The 21,127-nt window shown below is 40.9% G+C and overlaps 1 protein-coding gene across 2 annotated transcripts; it reads left to right on the top strand.

Annotated features, from left to right (window-relative positions):
- Nucleotides 1-3,773: 3,773 nt before the first annotated feature.
- Nucleotides 3,774-20,798, top strand: LOC139923137 (growth hormone receptor). Of its 2 annotated transcripts, XM_071913858.2 has the most exons (9): nt 3,774-4,033; nt 10,096-10,185; nt 14,098-14,233; nt 14,890-15,068; nt 15,413-15,588; nt 17,215-17,371; nt 17,758-17,848; nt 18,291-18,360; nt 18,951-20,798. In XM_071913858.2, exons 2-9 carry the CDS (start codon nt 10,107-10,109, stop codon nt 19,848-19,850), a joined length of 1,788 nt encoding a protein of 595 aa, XP_071769959.1. In that variant the 5' UTR covers nt 3,774-4,033; nt 10,096-10,106; the 3' UTR covers nt 19,851-20,798. The 2 variants fall into 2 exon arrangements, with proteins under 2 accessions (XP_071769959.1, XP_078143560.1); XM_078287434.1 differs by lacking the exon at nt 3,774-4,033 and having other exon boundaries at nt 10,083-10,185.
- Nucleotides 20,799-21,127: the final 329 nt, after the last annotated feature.

Here is a 21,127-nt window from a genome sequence, read left to right as displayed (position 1 = left end):
GCTATTTGGAGGGACACAATAATGGGCCATTAACTAATTAGAGAGGTCCAAACTCCTCTAGTATATACCTTCAAATTTCCTCAAATTAAATAATGCAAAATCCCTAAAAAGGGTGAATATGAGTCACTCAACACGTTTCTGTAGTCTGGTCCCTTTTAAACTCTTATTGATTGAATGGAGAAACAGGTTAGTAGGGGCTGATGTTAGTAAGAAGAAAAAGATGGACTCCGTGAGAACTGAGCCAGTGAGCAGTGTGTACAGCATGTGTGTGTGTGTGTGGGTGTACTGTGTTTACTGATTACTTTTGGTAGTCATGGTATGGCTGGGGCCACTGGGCCAGCTCCTGACTACTCTGCCAGTTGTTTAACCCCATATAAACCAGACTAATAATAATAATAACTTTATTTGTATAGCACTTTTCAATACAGGTAACAAAGTGCTTCACAACAGTCAATATAAAACACACAAACAAACCAAAATAAAATAAAAAATATTTTTTTATAAAACTTTTATAAAAATGTGTCGTAAGTGAAATAAAATGGGGAACTGAGTCTGCAAGCCTGATCTCCTCTGGCAGATTGTTCCAAAGTTTAGGGGCCCTGACAGCAGAGTAGAGCCTGCAATCCTTAAGCAGTAGCAATAAAAGTATAGGTTATAATCAAAGCATGATCAGGACGCTCAAGCTAGACAAATTACTAAAAAACAACAAACACTAACCCATAGACTTTTGAATGACCTGCCTGAGGACTTCAGGCTGACAAAATTGCTGATGAAGGCCTATGTAACCGCAACGTGTGCGCCACCAGCTATTTTAATGTTTTAGCCCAACTTAATAAAAGCTTTTTTAATAACCAAATCCACTTGAGTGCCTTGGATATCCTTTTTTCCATTGACAAAATTGGTATTTTATTTTAAATCACTTCTTTAAATCACTTAGGCTTGCTTTTGTGTTCCTATTGTGTTTTGGTGTCCTTGTGTGATTGTTTCTTATTACTGTTCTGCTATTCTCCTATTGTTTTTTTTGTTTTTTTCTTATTCATGTGTTCTTCTCTAGTTATTTTATTTACATTTGCTATAAGTAAATAGGACCCTGCCCCGTTTGTGTGTAGACCTAATATAATTTTATATCAAGTTCCCATGCAGTCAAGCCTTTTCTCATGTAGTTTTGAATGCAGCCACCAGAGGGCGACACGGTGACTTTCTGTCCCACTGCTGATTCTCTGCTCCTTGGTATCCAGGGCAACGCAGAGGAACAGAGCAACTGTTAACTGACAAACTGGCTGCTTGCTAACCCAGCTATATTTCACATTTACAAAGAATTAAGTAATATTTAAAAAATCAGAGTTAGCTACACAATGGGAATGATGCTGATTTATCCACTTGTGAAGGAGCCATAAAGTTATGAGGATCCTGGATTTGATGAAGGTAAGTTAGCTTTTCTAATGAGAAATCTCCCTGGTTGCACAGATTTATAAATTTAAGATTGTGATCTGTAAGCTAAGTTAGCATTTGCATAATGCTAGAACCAGTAGCGGCAAAATATAGCCTAGTGTACACTGTCTTTATAATAATGTTACATTTAACACTATGTTAACTAGTAGCCTGCAGTACTTTGCTAATATATTACATTTGTACAGTAAATATTGATTCTTACACATCAAAAGGCTAACTCAAACAAACAAAAGTGAAAGTGAAATACATATGCATGGATACAATAATATAAATTTAAAAAAAGTAAAAGTAGAAAAATTAAGCATTGGCATATGTAATCATTGTCTCTCTCTTTTGCTTTTAATGCATGTCAGCACAACTTATTTTACATAGACATACTGTATTAATGAAAAATCTCACTGAGATTACCTTCAGACAAACCCTATTATTTCTTACTGTAGTGGCATAAATAGATAATGAATGACATAATGTCATATGGATTTGTGCTTTCATTTGATAGTTTTGTTGTGAAGTTTTGAAATTTTATGAATATAAAATGTGCTCTTTTCTAACCTCGCTGGCCTGAGTGTGTGGAATAAGAAGAAAAATAGTTATAGGGTAACCATGCAGGATGTTCTTGCTGAATAAAGCAGGTGCACCAGCCCCGCTGAATCAATGGCAAATCAACTGCAGGGTGATTACAGAGAGGACGCTGATGATGGCTTATTGCTGAAACGCGTCCGTCGTTTGTGCTCTATAGATGCCCATTCAAATATATGATAAAAGGACATTAAGAGTGCTGGCTTTTCTTTCTTCATGATTACAGAGAGGCGACATAACAAATATTCAAGAGGCAACATCAGTGAGCTCTTATACCAGTACAAAACATTTAATGGAGATACAATGAAATGTATTTGCTTTTGACCTTAAGTCGTACACCTAGAAACAGGATGTGTTTCTCAGAACTGTTGAGTCTTGTATGTGCACAGTCACGCCTATTTGACTGATGTAGGGTGGCTTCTGTCAAAGGTTAACTGTGTGTGTGTGTGTGTGCTATGTGGAGCATGTAGAGAGTGGGTGGGTGGTCCGATGACGCAGGTCCAAACAGAGTTGTTACTGACATGTGAGTCGAGTGAGTCTCACATGTGGCAGTAACAGCCTGTGTACTGAAATATGACTCCGTACACTGCGTAATAGAGCTATTTTAAAAACTGTGTTGGGGAGTATAGTTTCTCTACATGTAATTAAACCAGTATTTGCAGTAGCCTGGCAGTAGTTCAACTAAATCCTAATTTGGATATTGAATTTAGCAGTTTCATTTTTTTTTTTTTTTTTGTCGTTTTGAGGCATGGTTAACCCTGTTTTATCTCTATGTGGTATAACTACTGCAACTACCAACTATTATTGGCTACAAAGGAAAAGAGGATTTTGCATTTTTCATCCTGATTTGAATGTATCCTTCCACTTCTTCAAATGTGTAGTAGCTGCATGGTAGCTTGTGAAACTCTATGCTTTAAAGTATCTTCTCCAACACTGTCTAAACATAGACTATACTGCATGGGTAAGGCCAGCAATCTTGCCAGTTTACTGACTTTTTCCTGACTGTCCACAGCCATTATAGTCAAGTCAAGTCAATTTTACATTTCATACACAGGTAAGTTCAATGTGCTTCACATAAAAAGGCAAAATAGTAACAAAAAACAGATAAGGAGATAGAATTCACACATATATAAAATACTCCACATAAATAAAATAACCTTTCAACGCACACACACACATACATAAAATACAGCTTTTTATAACCCCTGTCCTATTCATACAACAGCACTCACACACGGACTTACAGCAGACACACACAAAGGCATACACACACTGACTACCAAAAGCCTGAGAAAAAAGCAATGTTTTAAGACTGCTTTTAAAAGAGGATACAGTTGTAGCAGATCTCAGAACAGCACCATAGTGACTAAATGCACCTTCACCTGATTCAGATTTAACTCTAGGTACATTTAGGAGACACATGCCTGATGATCTGAGGGATCTGATTGGTTTACAGCCAGTGAGCAGGTCGGAAATGTATTTAGGAGCTATACCATTTAGGGCTTTGTAATTATAGGCGTTTTAATTATAGGCGTGCTTGTTGAAGCCAATTCGTACCTGAACCTGTTTGAGTCCTCCTGGAGGCCTGCAGGTGGTTTCCTCGTCCTTCCAGAGGCCGCCGACAGATGGCGCCCTGGTCCCTGCCTGTCTGCCCAGCACAGCACAGCACAGCAGCACCCAGAGGCGCAGGGTGCAGTACAGGATCCTACAGCTGTGTGTCTTTCCTGGCGGATCTCAGAGAGAGAGAGAGAGCGGGGGAGAGAGAGAGAGAGAGAGAGAGAGAGCGTTTTCTTCGACAGCGTTAGCAGCTGGTATGAATTTTGGCTAACCCAGTTTCCCAGGTGGTGTCAGCGGTCCTTTCTGAGGGATTTTTTTTTTTTTTTTTTTTTTTTTTAATGTTTTCCTCTCTGTGTGTTCGTCGGTCGTTGTCGTAGCTGCACATTATAAGGGAAACCTAATCTCCAGGACGGAGAGCAAGGCGGGTTTTCAGTTTACTAGAGAGGTGAGTGAGTTCCCATGCTTTCGCTGCATGTTGTTTATGTCAGATTACACAGCTGCACACCGCCAGTCTTGGATGGTGACTGGTGTAATTAATTCACAGTGGTGACTTGAAAAGTTTATTACCTTATATAGAGGTGATACTCTCTGTATACTACTGTAGCCTACTCTCTGTATGCATACCGATGTTATAGCAAAGCCCCCCCTTTTTTTTGACATTTCTCGTCAGAACTGGCTCCATGCCAAGTGTCAAATATGGTAAAGCTCTCAAACCAACGTATTGCACTGTAGGATAGATAATTAAACAATATTGTGAAATAACTGCGATAAATTGCCATGCTGTGTGTCCTAGATAAACATAGTTAGGCTTTATATGTGACAGTCTGAAGTCTGACAAGTCTGCAGGTGGCGGGGTCGGTACAGAGTAATCAATACTATAATATGGTGTAAACTGTATCAATGATCTGACTGCATTTAGTGGGCTGGTGTGTGTTCAGTCAGTTTTCACTGGCCAGGGAAAGGAAGGATGTAAGCCTGCTCAATGTTTACCTCGAACCACCACCCCTGGTACTGTCATTTCCCTTTGCACTTACACATAACTAAGAGTAAGAGGTTTCTCGTGAATACTACACATTTAAATATGTGATGAATCAGTAGTTCAGGGAGTTGGAGATCACTGATTGATCCATTTATGTAAGACTGCTCCAAATTGTTAACATGGGTTTTCACTGCTGTTTTCATAGATGCTTAGGACCTCTGAGTTATTATCTTTGTTCAGTTCCACACCTCAACCATAGGCGCCTGAGCAGTGGAGCAAATGCATCCCCATTATTTAATTAGGGGGAGCAAAGTTATGGTTTTGCTACCCCACTTTTTGTCTTTTTAAAAATAAACTTATCATCATACAGTCCCCGCAATCAGGTGATTATATTTAAGCAGTCTATATCAATGATCATTTTACTATTTTCAGCAACTGACAAAAACAAGTAATAAAAAAATCACACATTTTTGGCCCACCCTTTGAGTTGGTTCAGTCGAACCCGTCGCTGATCGTTTGCCACAGCATGCTTTGGCTGTCAATCACAGTCTGTCAATGAATCCACACAGGAGTCTGTTACAAAGGTAAGACACATGCCATTTAGCTTAACTGCGATCATTGACTGAAAATAGAACATAGGAAAAGATAGGCTAGCGATGTTGAATGAACCTGCTTGGCCCACTGACTCCAGCCAAACTTTAAACTAGCTAAAAGTAGGATTGTACTGTCGCCGAAATGCCGAAACGATTTGCTAGTCAACGTTAGCTAACTTTGCCAGCCAATCAAACATGTTTAATATTGTCGGAAGGTAGGTGCGCTCTCTCCAGCACCAAACTGGAAGCAGCAAACCGGGTAGTTACTTTGGTAACGGCCGAAAAATCAAATACCGTCACACACACATGATAGACGGTGAATTAACAGTGTTATGAGTCGGTGTTTAATTCGGCGTGTATCTGATCCCACAACCAGCACTTATTTCAGTGAGAAATCTAATTTTTGAAACGGTTCACCTCTCATTCCCACGGTCTTCTCCCACTAAAATAGCGCAGCTAACCAACGGAGGCTGGTAGCGAGTTGAGGCGACAAAATCCAAAATGTGAAGTTTGTACGGAAATACAGTTTATCTTTATGGATTATATTGATGCCGAATTGACAAGAAGACTGTCTACATATGACGCCTTTCATCTTGTGTTTCTAGAGTTATGTGTTTTTACGGACACGTAAGGAATTGTTAATATGTTATATTTCTTAAAGGGAGTTTGGCGTAATGTTTTCCCCGGAGAGCGCAGGGAGCTTCAGTTTAATTCAAACTGCTAATATGCAGGGGTTAAAGTGGGACGGAACGGCGTTCCGGCACCTTCGATTAATAAGTAAATAATTCTGATTGGCAGTTCCATACATAATAATGTCAAGCGAGTTCACAGGGCTGCCAACTCTCACGCATTGACCGTGAGACTCACGCAATTGACATTTTTCACACGCTCTCAGGCCGCAAGTCCATTTTCTCACGCAGTGAGAAACAAATTCATAACTGATAATGTCGCGGCGCGAAAAGAGACACTGACAGCGCACGAGACGAGACAGAGCAGCACCGTGCAGCAGCGAGTTATTCAGACCATCTGAATAGCGAGAAATATACACAAATCTATTATATTGTAATTTATTCCCATGCATGGTGCTCAGAGTAATCTCAGTCAGCGGCTCTTCTGCGTCTCTCCCTCTCCTCTCGCGCCGTGCGCACGCAGGCAGGAGTGAGAGTGAGTTACTATGGTTACGGGGACGCTCTCTGTCTGTCGCTCTGAAACTTTCTCGCGATTCCCATTAATAGGTTTTTAGGTTAGTATGCCTATGCAAAATCATGAATGTAAGCACCTCAATGCTGAAATCTAGTAATATAACATAATTTAACATTTTTGGTTAACATTATACAGGGTTGCTGTTTCTTGACTTAAGAGAGGAGGTGGTGTAGAAATGCAGGAAATTTTATTTTTTTGTGACCCCCCCCAACCAATTATGTATCTTACACCCCCCCCACCCCCCCGAAACAGGGTTCCCCCACCTGCCAAATCCCACTTTAACCCCTGCTAATATGTGTATTTTTTTTAACGTTTTTTGTCACCACTACAGAAACACTAGGTAACTGCTAAAGTATGATAGGGTTGTCTGACGTTGACTGCTGTTAGTTATTGGTTTGATTAATGGTTTAATAATGTTTGTTTGTATTGATTACTGACGGTGGCTGATCAGGCTAATTATCAGCTAATTGTACTCAGTTTGGCTGTTTCTTGACTTAATCCAAGAGGTTAGGTGGTGTAGAAATGCAGGAAATTTGTTTTAAATTACAATTTTTTTTTCTGGGGGAGGACCCCCAGATCCCCCCGCCAATTATGTATCTTTCCAAGTTTGCTCCCCCATTTTAAAACATAACCAGGCGCCCATGACCTCAACCACTGAGTAATCTACAAATAAACAAACAAACATTAAACACACATACAGTAAATGTCTTTTGGTGCATACTTTTAAATTCAAATCATCTTGCACTTACAGTTTCAGAATGAGTCACCCATGTGAGAATTGATCACTCAACCATGGCAGTTATTAGTATTAGTGTTAGTGCCATTCTCTATCCAGTGAGCTGCACAGGATTAGAGAAAAAAGTCGAAGTACATATAGTGAAGAAGCCCTGCCTTAGGCCTTATTGCCCTACAGTCTCCCTTATAGTCCTGAGGGGGAGCTGCTTTGGCTGACGACATATTTAGTTTCCTTGTTTGGTAGACCTGGGGCTCAAAACCGGTCTGGGATGCTTACACAAATCACCTCTTTACAGATGTCAACACTTCAGTCAAAGACAACACACTCTTGCCTTGTGGTCCCATTACTTTCTGTGTTTCTTAACACTGCAGTAGGTGTAAGAATGATGAGACAGAGCTCCCATAACAATATTAACATGATGCCCTACTTGGGCCATGAAGAATATAGGTAAATGTTGTGAATTTTAATGTATAACGTGATATCTCCAGTTTTGAGATTTGAAACTGGGATATATCATGACTTATCATTCCATATTTATTTAATTTGACCACAATGACGTGCTGAATAATATCTCCTATGGGAATCAAATGACAAACTCACTGAGTAAGATAACACTCAATGATGATCTTACCAGATTAAGTTCACAATACTAAGCATTAACATATGAATGCAAAATCGTATAAATGTCGCAAAACGTAATACCAAAAAATATGGGTATTTGGTAATGGGGATTGCATGGTAAAAAAGAAAATAAAGCTACAAAAATCCTGTATATCCCAGCCTAACACTGTAGTCTGTGGCCTTGACGTCGAGTCTGTGTTACCCACACATCCTTTTATCTAAACACAGACTTGTGCCATCTGCAGCTGTGTGGGCAGTTTAGTCTGCAGCAGACACTTCTCCTGTGCGTCTGTCTTATCAGCATGAGACATCCAAAACCAAAGGAAAACGTTTGTTCCTTTGGGGCAGACTGAGAGAAAACAGGCGTTGAGCTTCAACTGGTGTGCAGACCAACAGTGGTAGACAGAGATTAGAAGGTGATAATGTTGAGGCTACAGAAGTGGGTTCTGTTTACGTTGAGTGATAGGATACAACCCCAAACTGAACAACATCTGGGGAAACAAAACATTCTCAGTCCTTTCCCTCCTTCTCAGATTGGGAACATTTTTGGTCATGAAAAATGGCTAGGCTAAGTGCCGGAGATACAGAATAATAATAATAACCGTTGTCATCATCATCATAATGTTTAGCAAAGTTACAAAGTGCTGTGGACAAATTAAACATATGAACAGTCAAGGGAAGACTTGCACTACTGCTTTAGGCTTGCCCAGGAGAACAGAAGTAGTGCAAGATTAGGCTACACGATTACAACAATATATTCAAAAAGGCAGGCATAGACATGTTGACCTATTTAAGGCAAAAGGACTTACAAAGGTAATACAATGACTGCAGCCTAAGCAGACAGTTTAGCTAGCTGTATGGACAAAATATGAACACTAAGTTATGTAGCCTACATGGTCTGCAAGCTCGTCTCCAGATGTTAGAAGCAGACTGTTGAACAGGCCATGTTAAATGTCAAAAATGCTAAAAGTAGCATATGATATAATGCAGTTGCCAGCGCTGCAGATGATGCAAATCTCCTTCCTGCAGTGCGCCACAGAAGTGTGAAAGTAAGAGCGTCAATTATCGCATCCATTACGTCTGGCCCAATAGATTGCAGTTTACGAGGTATTGTTACAAACTTTTGATCCCTCAGCGGCACCTGATCTGCTTCCCTGGCCTCACATATCCTCTCTCCCACAGCACCGCATTAGTGACTTCTTTCTTCTGTTTTTTCTTATATGCATAAAAACACGAGACAGTGTCAATTTGAAAATCTCAGACACCGTCAAGAGTTACTTTGCGTTGTGACTGGCGCGCAGCAAGAGCATGAATATTATCTTGACCCATTTATTTGAGACCCAGGATTTTCCATACAAGGATCCGTGAAAGAGAACTTACACAGGGGCCAGAATGTAGGAGGAGGGATGGATTTCACAAGTGCTCTGGCAGGAGCCCAGTGCTGTTGGCTGGGAATGGATGTCATGTTCAGCACAGGACTGTTTACTCTGTCAGATTTCGAAACACAGCTCTCTGCAGGCAGGCTCACTAAGAGAATAATGAGCAAAGCAAACAGCGCTCAGCACCCCCATGGTGCTTCTGCTTTAGACCTCTGACCCCCGCTTAAGTGGGATATACTGTGATTCATGTTTTTCTTTCATTTGACATCAGTGAAAATTTGAAATAAAATCCCTTAGGGGAATCAAATGCCAGACTCATATGTAAAAGTCATTAATCAACTGATGAAATTTAAAGAATAAGTATCACTTGAACCGTGAATGGTACATCAGTAGATATTATCCACATCATTTTTTTTTAACTTGGCCTTCTTTTCTGTTTACTGGTTCTGTCATTCTAATTTAAGAAAAGTTAATGAAAATGGCATTTTGGCTAATTAGCTAAGTAACTTGAACAAGAAAAATGTGGCTATTTAGGGGGAAAAAAAGGCAAAAAGGGTATATTGGGTTCTTGTCCTAAAGAGTTCAAATTTCAAGAATTCAGCAAAATATTTACAAAGTGTACACAGTGTACACAGCTGAATGTCATGGTGTGTGTGGAATAGCCTAATCGATAAGCTACTTTTAATTCACTGAGGGCTCGTAGGTGAGGGTTTACACATAGCACATGCCATTTGGCGGTTGTATACATTTTTATCATGGGTGCCCCTATCCAACCTTTAACCCTGGCGATGTTGGTTCCATGCCCTTTGAACCCTGAGCACTACAGGATGAAAAGTTATCCCAGTGGCAGGTTGTGAAACTTTTTTTCTCAGCGGGGTTGAGGAGTGGTCAGAGAGCTTCCCTACTTAATGGTGGTGGTGGGCTGGGCCATGGGTGGTGTGGTTCAGCTGGGTTGACTGTACTGAGTTAGTAACGTTCACCACATGTTCCCTGCAGACTTGAACGACATGGCTACCGCCCTGACCGCGCTCCTCTTCCTCCTTCACATCTTCACTGTTTCAGCACTGGAACCGGCCGCTGAGCAAGGTGCGTTTGATACAATTTAATATATTGAATGGCTCTTTATTGAATGGCTCTTTATTTGCTAGACATCCTTTTCAATTTACTTGCATCTGTAGATCAAGGAGTCTCTCTTCCTACAGTAAGGGCTATGCTAATATGGCATATTTCTACAAGTGTTTTGGTTTAGGTTTATCTTTAGGTTTGTTTATTTATTTATATGCATACATAAATGCATACAAAATGGATGTGAAGAAAAATATGAAGAAGAAAAAAGGAACAAAAATCCAAGGTGTTCAGGAGGGACAAGGAAGCCTGCAGGATTTATCACTTATTTATAACTCCCCTAGAGTTTAAAACATTAAAACAAACATTTGCAGGATTTGAAGACTTGGCACAGGTTTGGGTGTACCACGTAATATTACTTTTATTACATAACTTACACATTTACATGTTATGGTATGTTGTTTGCAACTTTTATGTTTGTCATTGATGCTGCTTTCTGCGATAGTTCTCTCTTGAGATGCAGGTTTTTAATCTCAATTGGACTATTAAAGCATAAAAAAATAGAAAAAAAAAGCTTACATAACACCAGATGGAACTGATTATTCCCTTCATTACATTTTATGGGCCACAGGAAAATCTAGACCCTAGAATAATATCAGATTTTTATAGTCACCTAGTAACTGTGCCGCCAAGGCATTCAAACAAGCACGAAAGCTGTTGCACAACAGCGGAGCAGTGTGCAGAGAGCCGCCGAGAACAGCCAGCACATTTCTAGTGAAGTGGCTTCCCAGGAATTCTGGAGAGCAGCGACAGCGCTCCACCAGAGCCTGCTGAACAATGGGAAGCTGTTTAGTCGTTTAGAGGCCCCCTTTTCACCAAACAGCCTCTCAGTGGCATAGGGCACATGGTATATTAGCATACATGAGCTGCGTTTTATTCACAGACGTACAGTAGGTCCATGCATTGACCATGAAGTCACACACTAGCATCCTGTGCTTTGTCTTGTTACGTAACACTGTGACATAGTATAGACTGAGGGTGGGTCCCCTCTGCCTCTGTTCTCCTGCTACTCAAATTATCCTGTTTTTGTCTCACGTTAGAAAAACTCTGGGAGCGAGAGCCCACAAGTCTGTGCCAAGTTGTTCACAGAAATGGTTTGCTGAGAATCGATGGCCCCTCAGCCAACTATGGTTTATTGGCGTAGGGAATTGTTCAATGGGGAGCAAGTTTCCCAACTTACACGCCCAGAAAGAGAAATCTTAACAGCAAACATTTTGAATGTTTCACAGATTGGAGTGTGAAGCAGTGAATTTTAATGCTTTCAGGTGCATCCTTACACAATTTCCATATCCACACAGCAAGCCACCGTACGTTCTCAAGTGGTTTATATCACTCAGGAATCAGGATGTTGCTCTTAATGTCGTTGTGTTTCTTGACTAGAGAGGTCATGCTTGTTGTCCTACACTGTGGGACATGCATTATCTTTTTTATAACCTAATTTTGCTGTTCGGGTAGCGAAGCTTCAGAACTGAAATCACGGATGTGAGTGGTCTGGCCTTCGACCAAGGAAGGAAATGGCTTTTCTAAATGTAGAGGATGAGAGTACACAAGACTGATGGAGTCAAACCACGTGACTGTAAATAACTGTTTGCCCTCGGTGCTCACAGGGAAGACATTAATGAACGCTCTGCCCCCATACATTGTGCAAATGCTTTATATCAGGAAGAATCAAGACACTAATTAACATCAAGAGGCTGCCTGAACAAAAAGGCTGCAACCATATTCTACTTGATAATGTGTAGGATTTACTGGCAGTATGAAGGGTGTGAATTAGACCTTTTAGAGGAAATAATCCTCGCTGCCATTTCCTGCTCCCTTGGAAATTACAGCTAAAAGGAAATGCATCTGGGCTAATCAAAACAGAGTGAACGAGGATGTTTTGTTCGTCCTGAAATAGACTGGGCTAGTAGCGCTCAGAGAAAAAGAACATGCTGTAAACATGTTTACTCCGTGAGGTTGTGGCTGTTTGCCTTATAAAGAGGAGCCATGTAATGAGAATGCGTACGCATTGCAAATTGATATTTCCATCTTGGAAATTTGTTTTTGTGGCCCTGACAGCTGTGTTCACAAAGCCCTTGATACCTGCTGCATACATGTTTACTTACTCCAGAAATGAACTCAGCTTGGCAGACACTAAGCAAACACAGCAGCAATTACTTTTCCATACAGGCACTTTCACAAAAAATAAACTTATCAGTTTGCGAATGTTCAGTTGGCCTACCCAGTTTCTGCATAGAAAATGATGTACGCAGCATAAAGCCGCATTCCAGAAATTAATGTGTCAGTGTTTAATGTTTCAAAATTAGGTGACAGGGAATGATGAACTTTGTATCTCAGCTTCTCTCTCTCTCTCTTTTTTCTCTTTCTCTCTCTCTCACTCACTCACTCACTCACTCAATCACTCACTCTCACACACACACACACACACACACACACACACAACACACATGTTCTGACTCCTGATTTGTCATGATAAATTGAGCTACAAAACCCCTCAACATAGCTGAGTGTCAGATTGATTTTGCTCTTAATCCTGAGTTTAGCACAGTTCCAAGGACGAGACGGTGATCTGGTAAACAGGTTATTTTTAACCTTTTGCCCCCCCACCCCACACACACACACACACACACACACAGAAGAGCTGCTAAGCAGGCCAGAGGTATTCCTCTCCTCCTCTGAGCACAGCCTCACAGCTGTGTAGGAGCCATCTTGTCCTCACACTTCTTGGTACTCAGCCAGCCTGGGATTGTGTTGTTGTTCCTCTCTGAAGTATTGATGTGGCCAACTGATAGCTTCTGCCATCAGTAGAGCGTTGCTGGAGATGGATGATAATTGATCAGAAAGCTTCATGGGAATTGTGAACAATAAGCAGTGTTTACTTAACAGAATGTAAAAATGCTTGGGGGAGTATGGTGGCATGCTGCAATGTAAGGGAGAGCACAGAGCTAGTAGGCTCATAAATTAACAGATTCTGCCATAAAAACAAGATAGGAATGATAATTTAAGGTTTGTTCAGCTTCCCCCTTTGTCTGCAGGAGCAAATTGCATTGAGATACATATACATTATTACAGGTGTACCTTACCACTTGGCTCAAGAGAAAATGGTCCCAACTGCATTGCTTAAACCTGTGATTTTCTCACTGCAGAGTTATAAAAAAAAAATTGTGCTGTGCACACATGGTTTGAGTTCATGCAGCCAGCGAAGCCAGATCCACATGGCATTTTCTGTGCAAGAGCATTTCTGAGGACAGATAAAACAAACAGTTTCCACGAAAGCCATGGCAGTAAACTCCCTCCTGGCTGCGGCTTACATTTGAGGAAGAGTAAAGAGACTTCCAGGAAAAATGCAGCTGTCTGCCCTGCGGCCACACTGGTGCAGGAGTTGGGTTACTTGCATTATTCCCTCCCCGAAGTGCAGCTCATCCAACCTTGAAAGTGATTTTGATTTATACAAGTTGCAACACATGAATAAGCATAGCAGACATTTAGGATATCACAATATAAAAGGGGAAGATATATAAGAAGATATATATTTTTAAATATGTGTCTCTCTTTCTGTCTCTGTCTGTCTCTCTCTGTCTCTCTCCCTCCCTCTCTCTCTCTCTCTCTCCCTCTCTCTCTCTCGCTCTCTCTGTCTGTCTCTCCCTCTGTCTCTGCCTCTCTCTCCCTCTCTCTCTCTCTCCCTCTCTCTCGCTCTCTCTGTCTGTCTCTCCCTCTGTCTCTGCCTCTCTCTCCCTCTCTCTCTCTCCCTCTCTCTCTCTCTCTCTCTCTCGCTCACTCTCTCTGCCTCTCTCTCTCTCTCTCTCTCTCTCTCTCTCTCTCTCTCTCTCTCTCTCTCTCTCTCTCCCTCTCTCTCTCTCTCTCTCCCTACAGTCCTCCCCCAGAAACGCCCCCACCTCACCGGCTGTGTCTCCACCAACATGGAGACTTTCCGCTGCAGATGGAATGTTGGAACATTCCAGAACCTCTCAGAGCCCGGCGACCTCCGCTTGTTCTACATCAATAAAAAGTGAGGGAAACAAAGCTGTCATAAGTCACAGAAACAAACATTTTTCAAATCTTTATTTTATATCTTCAATGCTTTCAAGAACATCTATGGTCACAGATGTCAGCAGTTGAATGATTAGTTCCCCAGAGCCATCACTGAGAAAAGAGAAAGTGTGAGCGTTTGTATTTAACAACATTTATGAATAATTTTTTTTTATTAACATTATGAATGACATTTTGAAATCCCCTCATAGCCCACATTGTTTTTTTTAGTTTTCATTCTTACTCAACCCCCTGCTGGCCAAGGTTAAGCAGGTGTATTGCTTTTACAGCACAAATGTGTGCATTGTTTTGTTTAAGCGTTGTCGGGCATGTGGCACACCTGCACCCTTTCTTTCCGTTGACAAAGCAAAACTTATAGGTCCTGTCCAGTGTTGGTTGTGAGATATTAATTTTAACAAATACCACGTGATTTCTTGAAATTGCTGGTTTGCTGCTGCTGGAAATAGCTTGTTAATTTTCAATATCAACAGCTGTGAGGATACTCATCCAGAAACTGCTTTTTTGCAATTTGTATATTGAATACATTTTAAATAACTGAAGCACTGCTTCTTGTCACCTCCTTCCTCTCCTGCATGCAGTGTTTTATACCCCATGTTGTCTTTCACACTCTTGCAGACCCACCCATGTCTCTCCTAAAGAGTGGAGTGAGTGTCCTCACTACAGCACTGACAGGGTAGACGAGTGCTTCTTCAATGAGAACTACACGTCCATCTGGACATATTATAGTGTCCAGCTGCGCTCAAAGGACCAAGCCATCCTCTATGATGAGGATTTCTTCCACGTCGAAGAAATTGGTGAGCAGAGCAAGATGCGACCTTTTTGGTCTACAGACCACAGTGGCTGTGAAGCCCAAATTTCTCAAACTACATTCACTATTTTACCAGCCAACTAGATTTTTAGAACAGAATAGCCCCTTCAAACTATGGTTGGCTTCCTGACAAAGTGGCTAATAGAAGACATTAATGTGTTAATTTATCTCTATACATTATTATTGTAAGCTTTATTAGTTGGATCCAATAAATGTATGTGTATGTATGTAATCAGTGCTGATGTACTGTCATTTGAAAAAAACACAGAAGTTCTTGTGGATTGTGAATGATGAAACTGTGCTAATAGGGTATAATAACGGCTTCCTCAGTGCGACCTGATCCCCCAGTCGGGCTTAACTGGACGCTGCTGAATGTGGGTCTGACTGCGACTCACTTTGACATTATGGTGAGTTGGGAGCCACCACAGTCTGCAGACGTGGAGACGGGCTGGATGACGCTGCAGTACGAGGTCCAGTACCGCGAGGCCAACTCAGACCTGTGGAAAGTGAGTTTGTTTGTTTGTTTGTTTGTTTGTTTGTGTATTTGAATTTCTTGCTACCATGGAGTGCTAGAATTGGCAATAGGCAGTGCATGTAGAACAGAATACTAAGTATACCTAAGCTGTCTTTACACAGCTTCAAATTTTGTATTTTTATGCAAGATTTTATGTATATAGTGAAAAGGAGGGTTATGTTATCCCTGCTAGTAAAAAAGCCCACCCAGACCTGGTAAATTGTTTATTTAAAGTAAAAGGGAGCAATTGTCAGTGCAAATGCAATTGTTGGTTTTAAGCACTATGTAGATATTACTTAGATGTATGCATAACAGGAGCAAACGCTGAGGTAATTGTTGACATTCATAAAACTTTTTTTCTTTTTTATAAACTATACTGTGCTAATAATAATCAAAAGTAGAAAGGGTCGCTACTCATAAGTAAGTTAGCTGGTAAATAACAAAAAATAAACCTGGAGGCATCAGAAGCATCAGGATCAAGGATAACCATGAGTCAAATGGTTATTGCCATAAGAGATACATACATTGTCTCTCACAGGATTTCCCATGCAGTGTAAAATAAAAAACAATGAAAGAACATGCATCTTGTATCCGGATTGAGTCCAGATATCTTTTAGCGGGATTACGTTTACACCTGGTGTTAAAATGCGTCTCATGCATCTACACTGGAATCTGATTTCTGTTTCCATCACCAGATTCTCATGTACGTCACCTCACTTCTCATAATATTTACATCCAAAATTGACAGTAAATTCCTTCTCTCGCTTGTTCCCCAACCACGAGCGTCCAGACTAGGGGTTTCCACGACTAAGATTTTTCATAGTCGACCAAGATTTGTCAAGCAAAGCTCATAATCAACCAATGGTCGACCAATGGTTGACTAGGCATTTTCATTCCTAAATTAAAGTGTTTATTATTCAAAGCTCACGACCAATGCGGGCTGGTCATCCAGTGCAGTAAATTCTATAATAATCCTCTCTTGTTGTTTGTTTTTTTACCTTTTTCACTGTCATGGGCTAATTTATCTCATTTTCTCAGCACATCCTCTGTTTGCTACTGTTTCCTCGAGTGCCTGTTTAAATTAGTAGTATTGTAATTAGCTGCTGTCACCCCTCCAAACACATTGCAAATAGTAGTCTATAATTAGCTGTTTGACTGCTTTGCTCTCCAGTTTAAAGAAATTCACAACTGCAGACATTTTTTTTACATTATGTCATATCACATGCATACATAGTATGTTGAATTTTAGTATACTTTTAAAAATTAATTTAAAACCAATTCAAAATTCATTTTAAGACACACCAAGACTATAGCTTAAAAGTTGATTGCTTTTGTTTATAGAAAAACCTTTATCATGGTGAAGGTAAAGATAAACGTTACTTAGGGCAGAAAATTGTCACGGTTACTTCAACCACAGGCGTCTATTGTTTTTTTGTTGTTTTTTTTTTGTTTGTGTGTTTGTTTACTTACTGAATTACTTACACACATAAACACATATTTTTATTATTTTAATTTGGTGTTGAGTGACTACGCTTTCATTTTTGGTTTCATTACAGACTGGGCTTTTAAATCTCGAGAGCTTTCCCAGACTGATATGAGAACTCTGTTTTCTCCACAGAGTTCTCCACAGGTCGACCTTCAGAAAAGTACACAGTGTTCACTTTATGGGCTTCAAACTAACGTGGACCACGAGGTCCGGGTGAGGTGCAAGATGCTGGGTTGTAAACACTTTGGAGAATTCTGCGACTCCATCTTCATCAACATCCCCTCTAAAGGTAAACAACTTAGTGGCTACGTTTACATGCATGGAGTAACCCGGCTGTTGGCCATACTCTGATCACGGTTGTTCAGGTTAAGGTGTTTAACTGCAGTTGAATGTCCCTGTTGCTATGAATAAACCAACTAACAGAATATTCCTGTCCACCTGTGGCATCCCACACACACATAGAACAGTCAGCCTGACAGCTACCCCCGCTTTCTTTGACTGACCAAAAGCGTTTACAAGATGTTTACATGCCACAATAAGAGAATGGGTTAGGAATGTAATTCTTTGTGCATGTAAACACAGCCAATGTCACACATCCCTGCCGTTTCAAGTTTGTAATTTTTATGATGCATTATATTCATTATATGTGTGTTTGTGTGTATTTTTTATCCCCAGTGTCAAGATTCCCTGTCGCAGTCTTGCTCATCTTTGCTGCCTTGTGTTTAGTGGGAATCCTGATGTTGGTTATTGTCTCCCGGCAACAAAAGTAAGTATATTACACCTATAGGGTGTCTGTGCAGGTCTGCACAGTTTCGGAAAGGATGATAATGACTTGGACCATTCCAAATGTTTACATGTATGGAAACACTGCAACAAATCATGCAGCTAATTCACCACCACACTCTGGATTGAATGACCAGTTTGAGAGGGTGCCTGTGTGCCTCAATTATTAGTGATGTTATTAACCTATATTCAAAGGTATAAAACAGTGAAGAATATACTGTATCTGGAGTGTTTATACATTGAGTTCTGAAAAGTATGGAATTTTGAAATGACTCTCAAGGACTAGGGATAGTCCTTGAGAGTCATAGAGAGATAAATATTTTATTCACTGCACTGACCCTTTCCGATTTTTTTTAGAAATGAATTTCTGATTTGCATGATTTGGTAATGTCAAACTAAACCCGTTCCCTCTGTGCTTCTCTAAGGTTGATGGTTATTCTTTTGCCTCCTGTTCCTGGACCTAAAATAAGAGGAATCGACCCCGAACTACTCAAGGTATTCCTCTACATATTCCTATGTGTGACCGTACAGAAGGACTGATTCTGGGACACCAGAATTCACTGTTGAGCCCTCTGGATGTGTTCTGGGGCAAACATTATTCAGCTAAACATCTGTGATTTTAAGTGCCCATGTAGTATTTTTTCTCTTTTTCTCTACAATCAAAAGCCAGGTTTATGCATATGCTCACCCTAGTTTAATAGCACTACATGTTGGTATGATGTTGTATAGCTACTTGTAAAGTTACACTGTAGCTATAACTGTACAATAAATAAGTATTTGCCTATTTACCAACAACAGTCCTTTTCATCAAGTCCAAATTTCTGTATTTACTTGGTATTTGCCTAGTAAATATATTTTGGAGATGAGCTACCCTTCAAAATAGAGCAGCAGAAAGATAATACAGCACGTGCCACAGGTTCTGGGCAAAAAACAAAGAGTTAATCAGAGGAAAACTCGAAAGGAGACACGATGCGCCTCTGCTTCAGTAGTCTGAGTGCAAACCTTTTGGTTTACCAGAAATAAGACAAATTAAATCATTTTTGAATCATTTTGAGTGCATTAACTCCACTTCCTTTATCTTATAGAAAGGCAAGCTGGGGGAGTTGACATCTATCTTGGGTGGCCACCCTGATTTGAGGCCAGAGCTGTACAACAACGACCCCTGGGTGGAATTCATCGATCTGGACATTGAGGAGCATAACGACAGACTGACAGACCTGGACACCGACTGTCTCATGGACCGCTCCCTGTCCTCCAACTGCTCTCCCCTCTTCATTGGCTTCAGAGACGATGACTCGGGCCGTGCCAGCTGCTGTGACCCAGATCTCCCCAGTGACCCAGAGGCATCACCTTTCCACCCACTCCTCCCAAACCACAGCCCCAGCCAGGAACCCTCGGGCCCAGTCGCCTCAGAGCCCAGCTCCCCCGTCCAGATTCCCACCGCTGGGGAGTCCGCCTTTGTGGTTCCTGGCAGGGAGGACCTGTACACCCAGGTGAGCGAGGTGAGGCCGTCTGGAGAGGTGCTGCTGACACCTGAGGAACAGACTCAGGTGGAGAAGACCACTAGGAAAGATACAGAGGAAGAAAGTACGATAGGAAAGGAGAAAGAAAATGCAAAGAAAAACTTTCAGCTACTGGTAGTGAATGCAGATCATGGAGGTTACACCTCAGAGCTGGACGCAGGGAAGATGAGTCCAAGATTGTCCACAGGGGAAAGCAGTGAACCCTGCCAGAGAGAAGACTTGAGTTCTGTGCCAACCCAAGCCTTTGGAGAGTACCAGAGGCCGTATCTTGAATCAGATATGACCCCCATGTCCCCACTTCCCCCTGCTGCTGTGTACACCGTGGTAGAGGGTGTGGACAGGCAGAACAGCCTCCTACTGACACCAAACCTGACACCTGCTCCCCAACTAATACTGCTGAAGGCCATGCCCACACCAGAGGGTTACCTGACCCCTGACCTTTTGGGAGATATCACACCATAGATCAACGGTGAACTGTGGATAGCTGGGATTATTGAATCAAAGGCAGAGATAGGCTTGGGAACAGTCTTTGAGAGCAACTGTGAAGTGTCCCAACATTGAGTGTTGAATGTCAGCCCTCCTAAAATAGTGGAGGACTATCTGTGCCTATCCTGCCATCGCCTCTACCTCCTCTAACCTCCACCAACGGGACTGCTAAGTATCCGCCACACCCTCTAACGGGACTGCTAAGTCTACAGAAGTTGGAAGTTTGGTATTATGAGCGAAGAAGAGCATATGAGGGTGTGTTTTATTGAGGTTGTGCCAAGGGAACTGTTCAAAGGGAAATAATGACAGGTATTGCTAGTGCTAGGATTGCCCAGTATTCCGATACTTTAAATTGAAAACCAGCTCTAAAACACTACTTTTTAGATATGTCTTTAAGTGGGAGTACATTTAATTATACGGTAAAGTACTTTGTGTAACATTTGTACATGTCAGATACTTTTTTCTTATTAATAAAATCAGGTCATGTGTAATTTATATCATCTATGAAAATGCCTGTAAACAAAAGTGATTACAAAGAGATGAGTTCTCTTTGTAAGATTCCAACATTTCAAAGTTTTTCATCATCTTTCCATTCCCTTTGATGCTATAAAGTCAATATTGATACAACAGAATTGTTACTTTACCAATAGGTATTGCTTTTCAATGCTCAGCCCTGTTGAAGGTCTTTTATATCCTGTGGTTGCCAATGCCTAAGTATTTCTGCAAAGTAAAACAAAGCATGTGGGGAATGTAAGAAGATAAACTGTAGCATAAGAGGCTTGACTTCGCCTACTTGGTGCCATTTTATACTATCTTCTTTACAGTCATGTTCTCAACTGTGAAATGTTTTCAGAGCTGACTGCAAACATATTTTAGGATTTTCAATGTTCAGGGGAATTATTATTGCTATGTATGCTCAGTGAGTTCGTGTTATTTTAGTGTGCATGTGCTGTTAAGTCTATAGCTTAGCTTCAGTCTAAGTGCATGAAATGTAAATAAAACTACAACTCGGGGGCAGATGTTATTGTTGAATTTGTACAGTCATTTTATTTCAATTGTTCAAAATTGTTAGTCACAAATAAACAACTTTCATACTTTGTATTTGTATTCGTCTTTCCACAGCACTGCCATGATTCTTTTTTCAGTTAAAGGGCGCGTGCAACAGAAATTCAAATTACCTGTTCAACAGTTAAACTCGTTTGCTAGCAGATTAACTAAAATTTAGCTAGTACAGCGTTTAATGAAACTGAAAC

The sequence above is a fragment of the Centroberyx gerrardi genome, chromosome 2 (assembly GCF_048128805.1).
Source record: "Centroberyx gerrardi isolate f3 chromosome 2, fCenGer3.hap1.cur.20231027, whole genome shotgun sequence".
Taxonomy (NCBI): domain Eukaryota; kingdom Metazoa; phylum Chordata; class Actinopteri; order Beryciformes; family Berycidae; genus Centroberyx; species Centroberyx gerrardi.
Note: the sequence above shows the minus strand (reverse complement) of the source record. Positions and strands in the feature narration are given on the sequence as shown.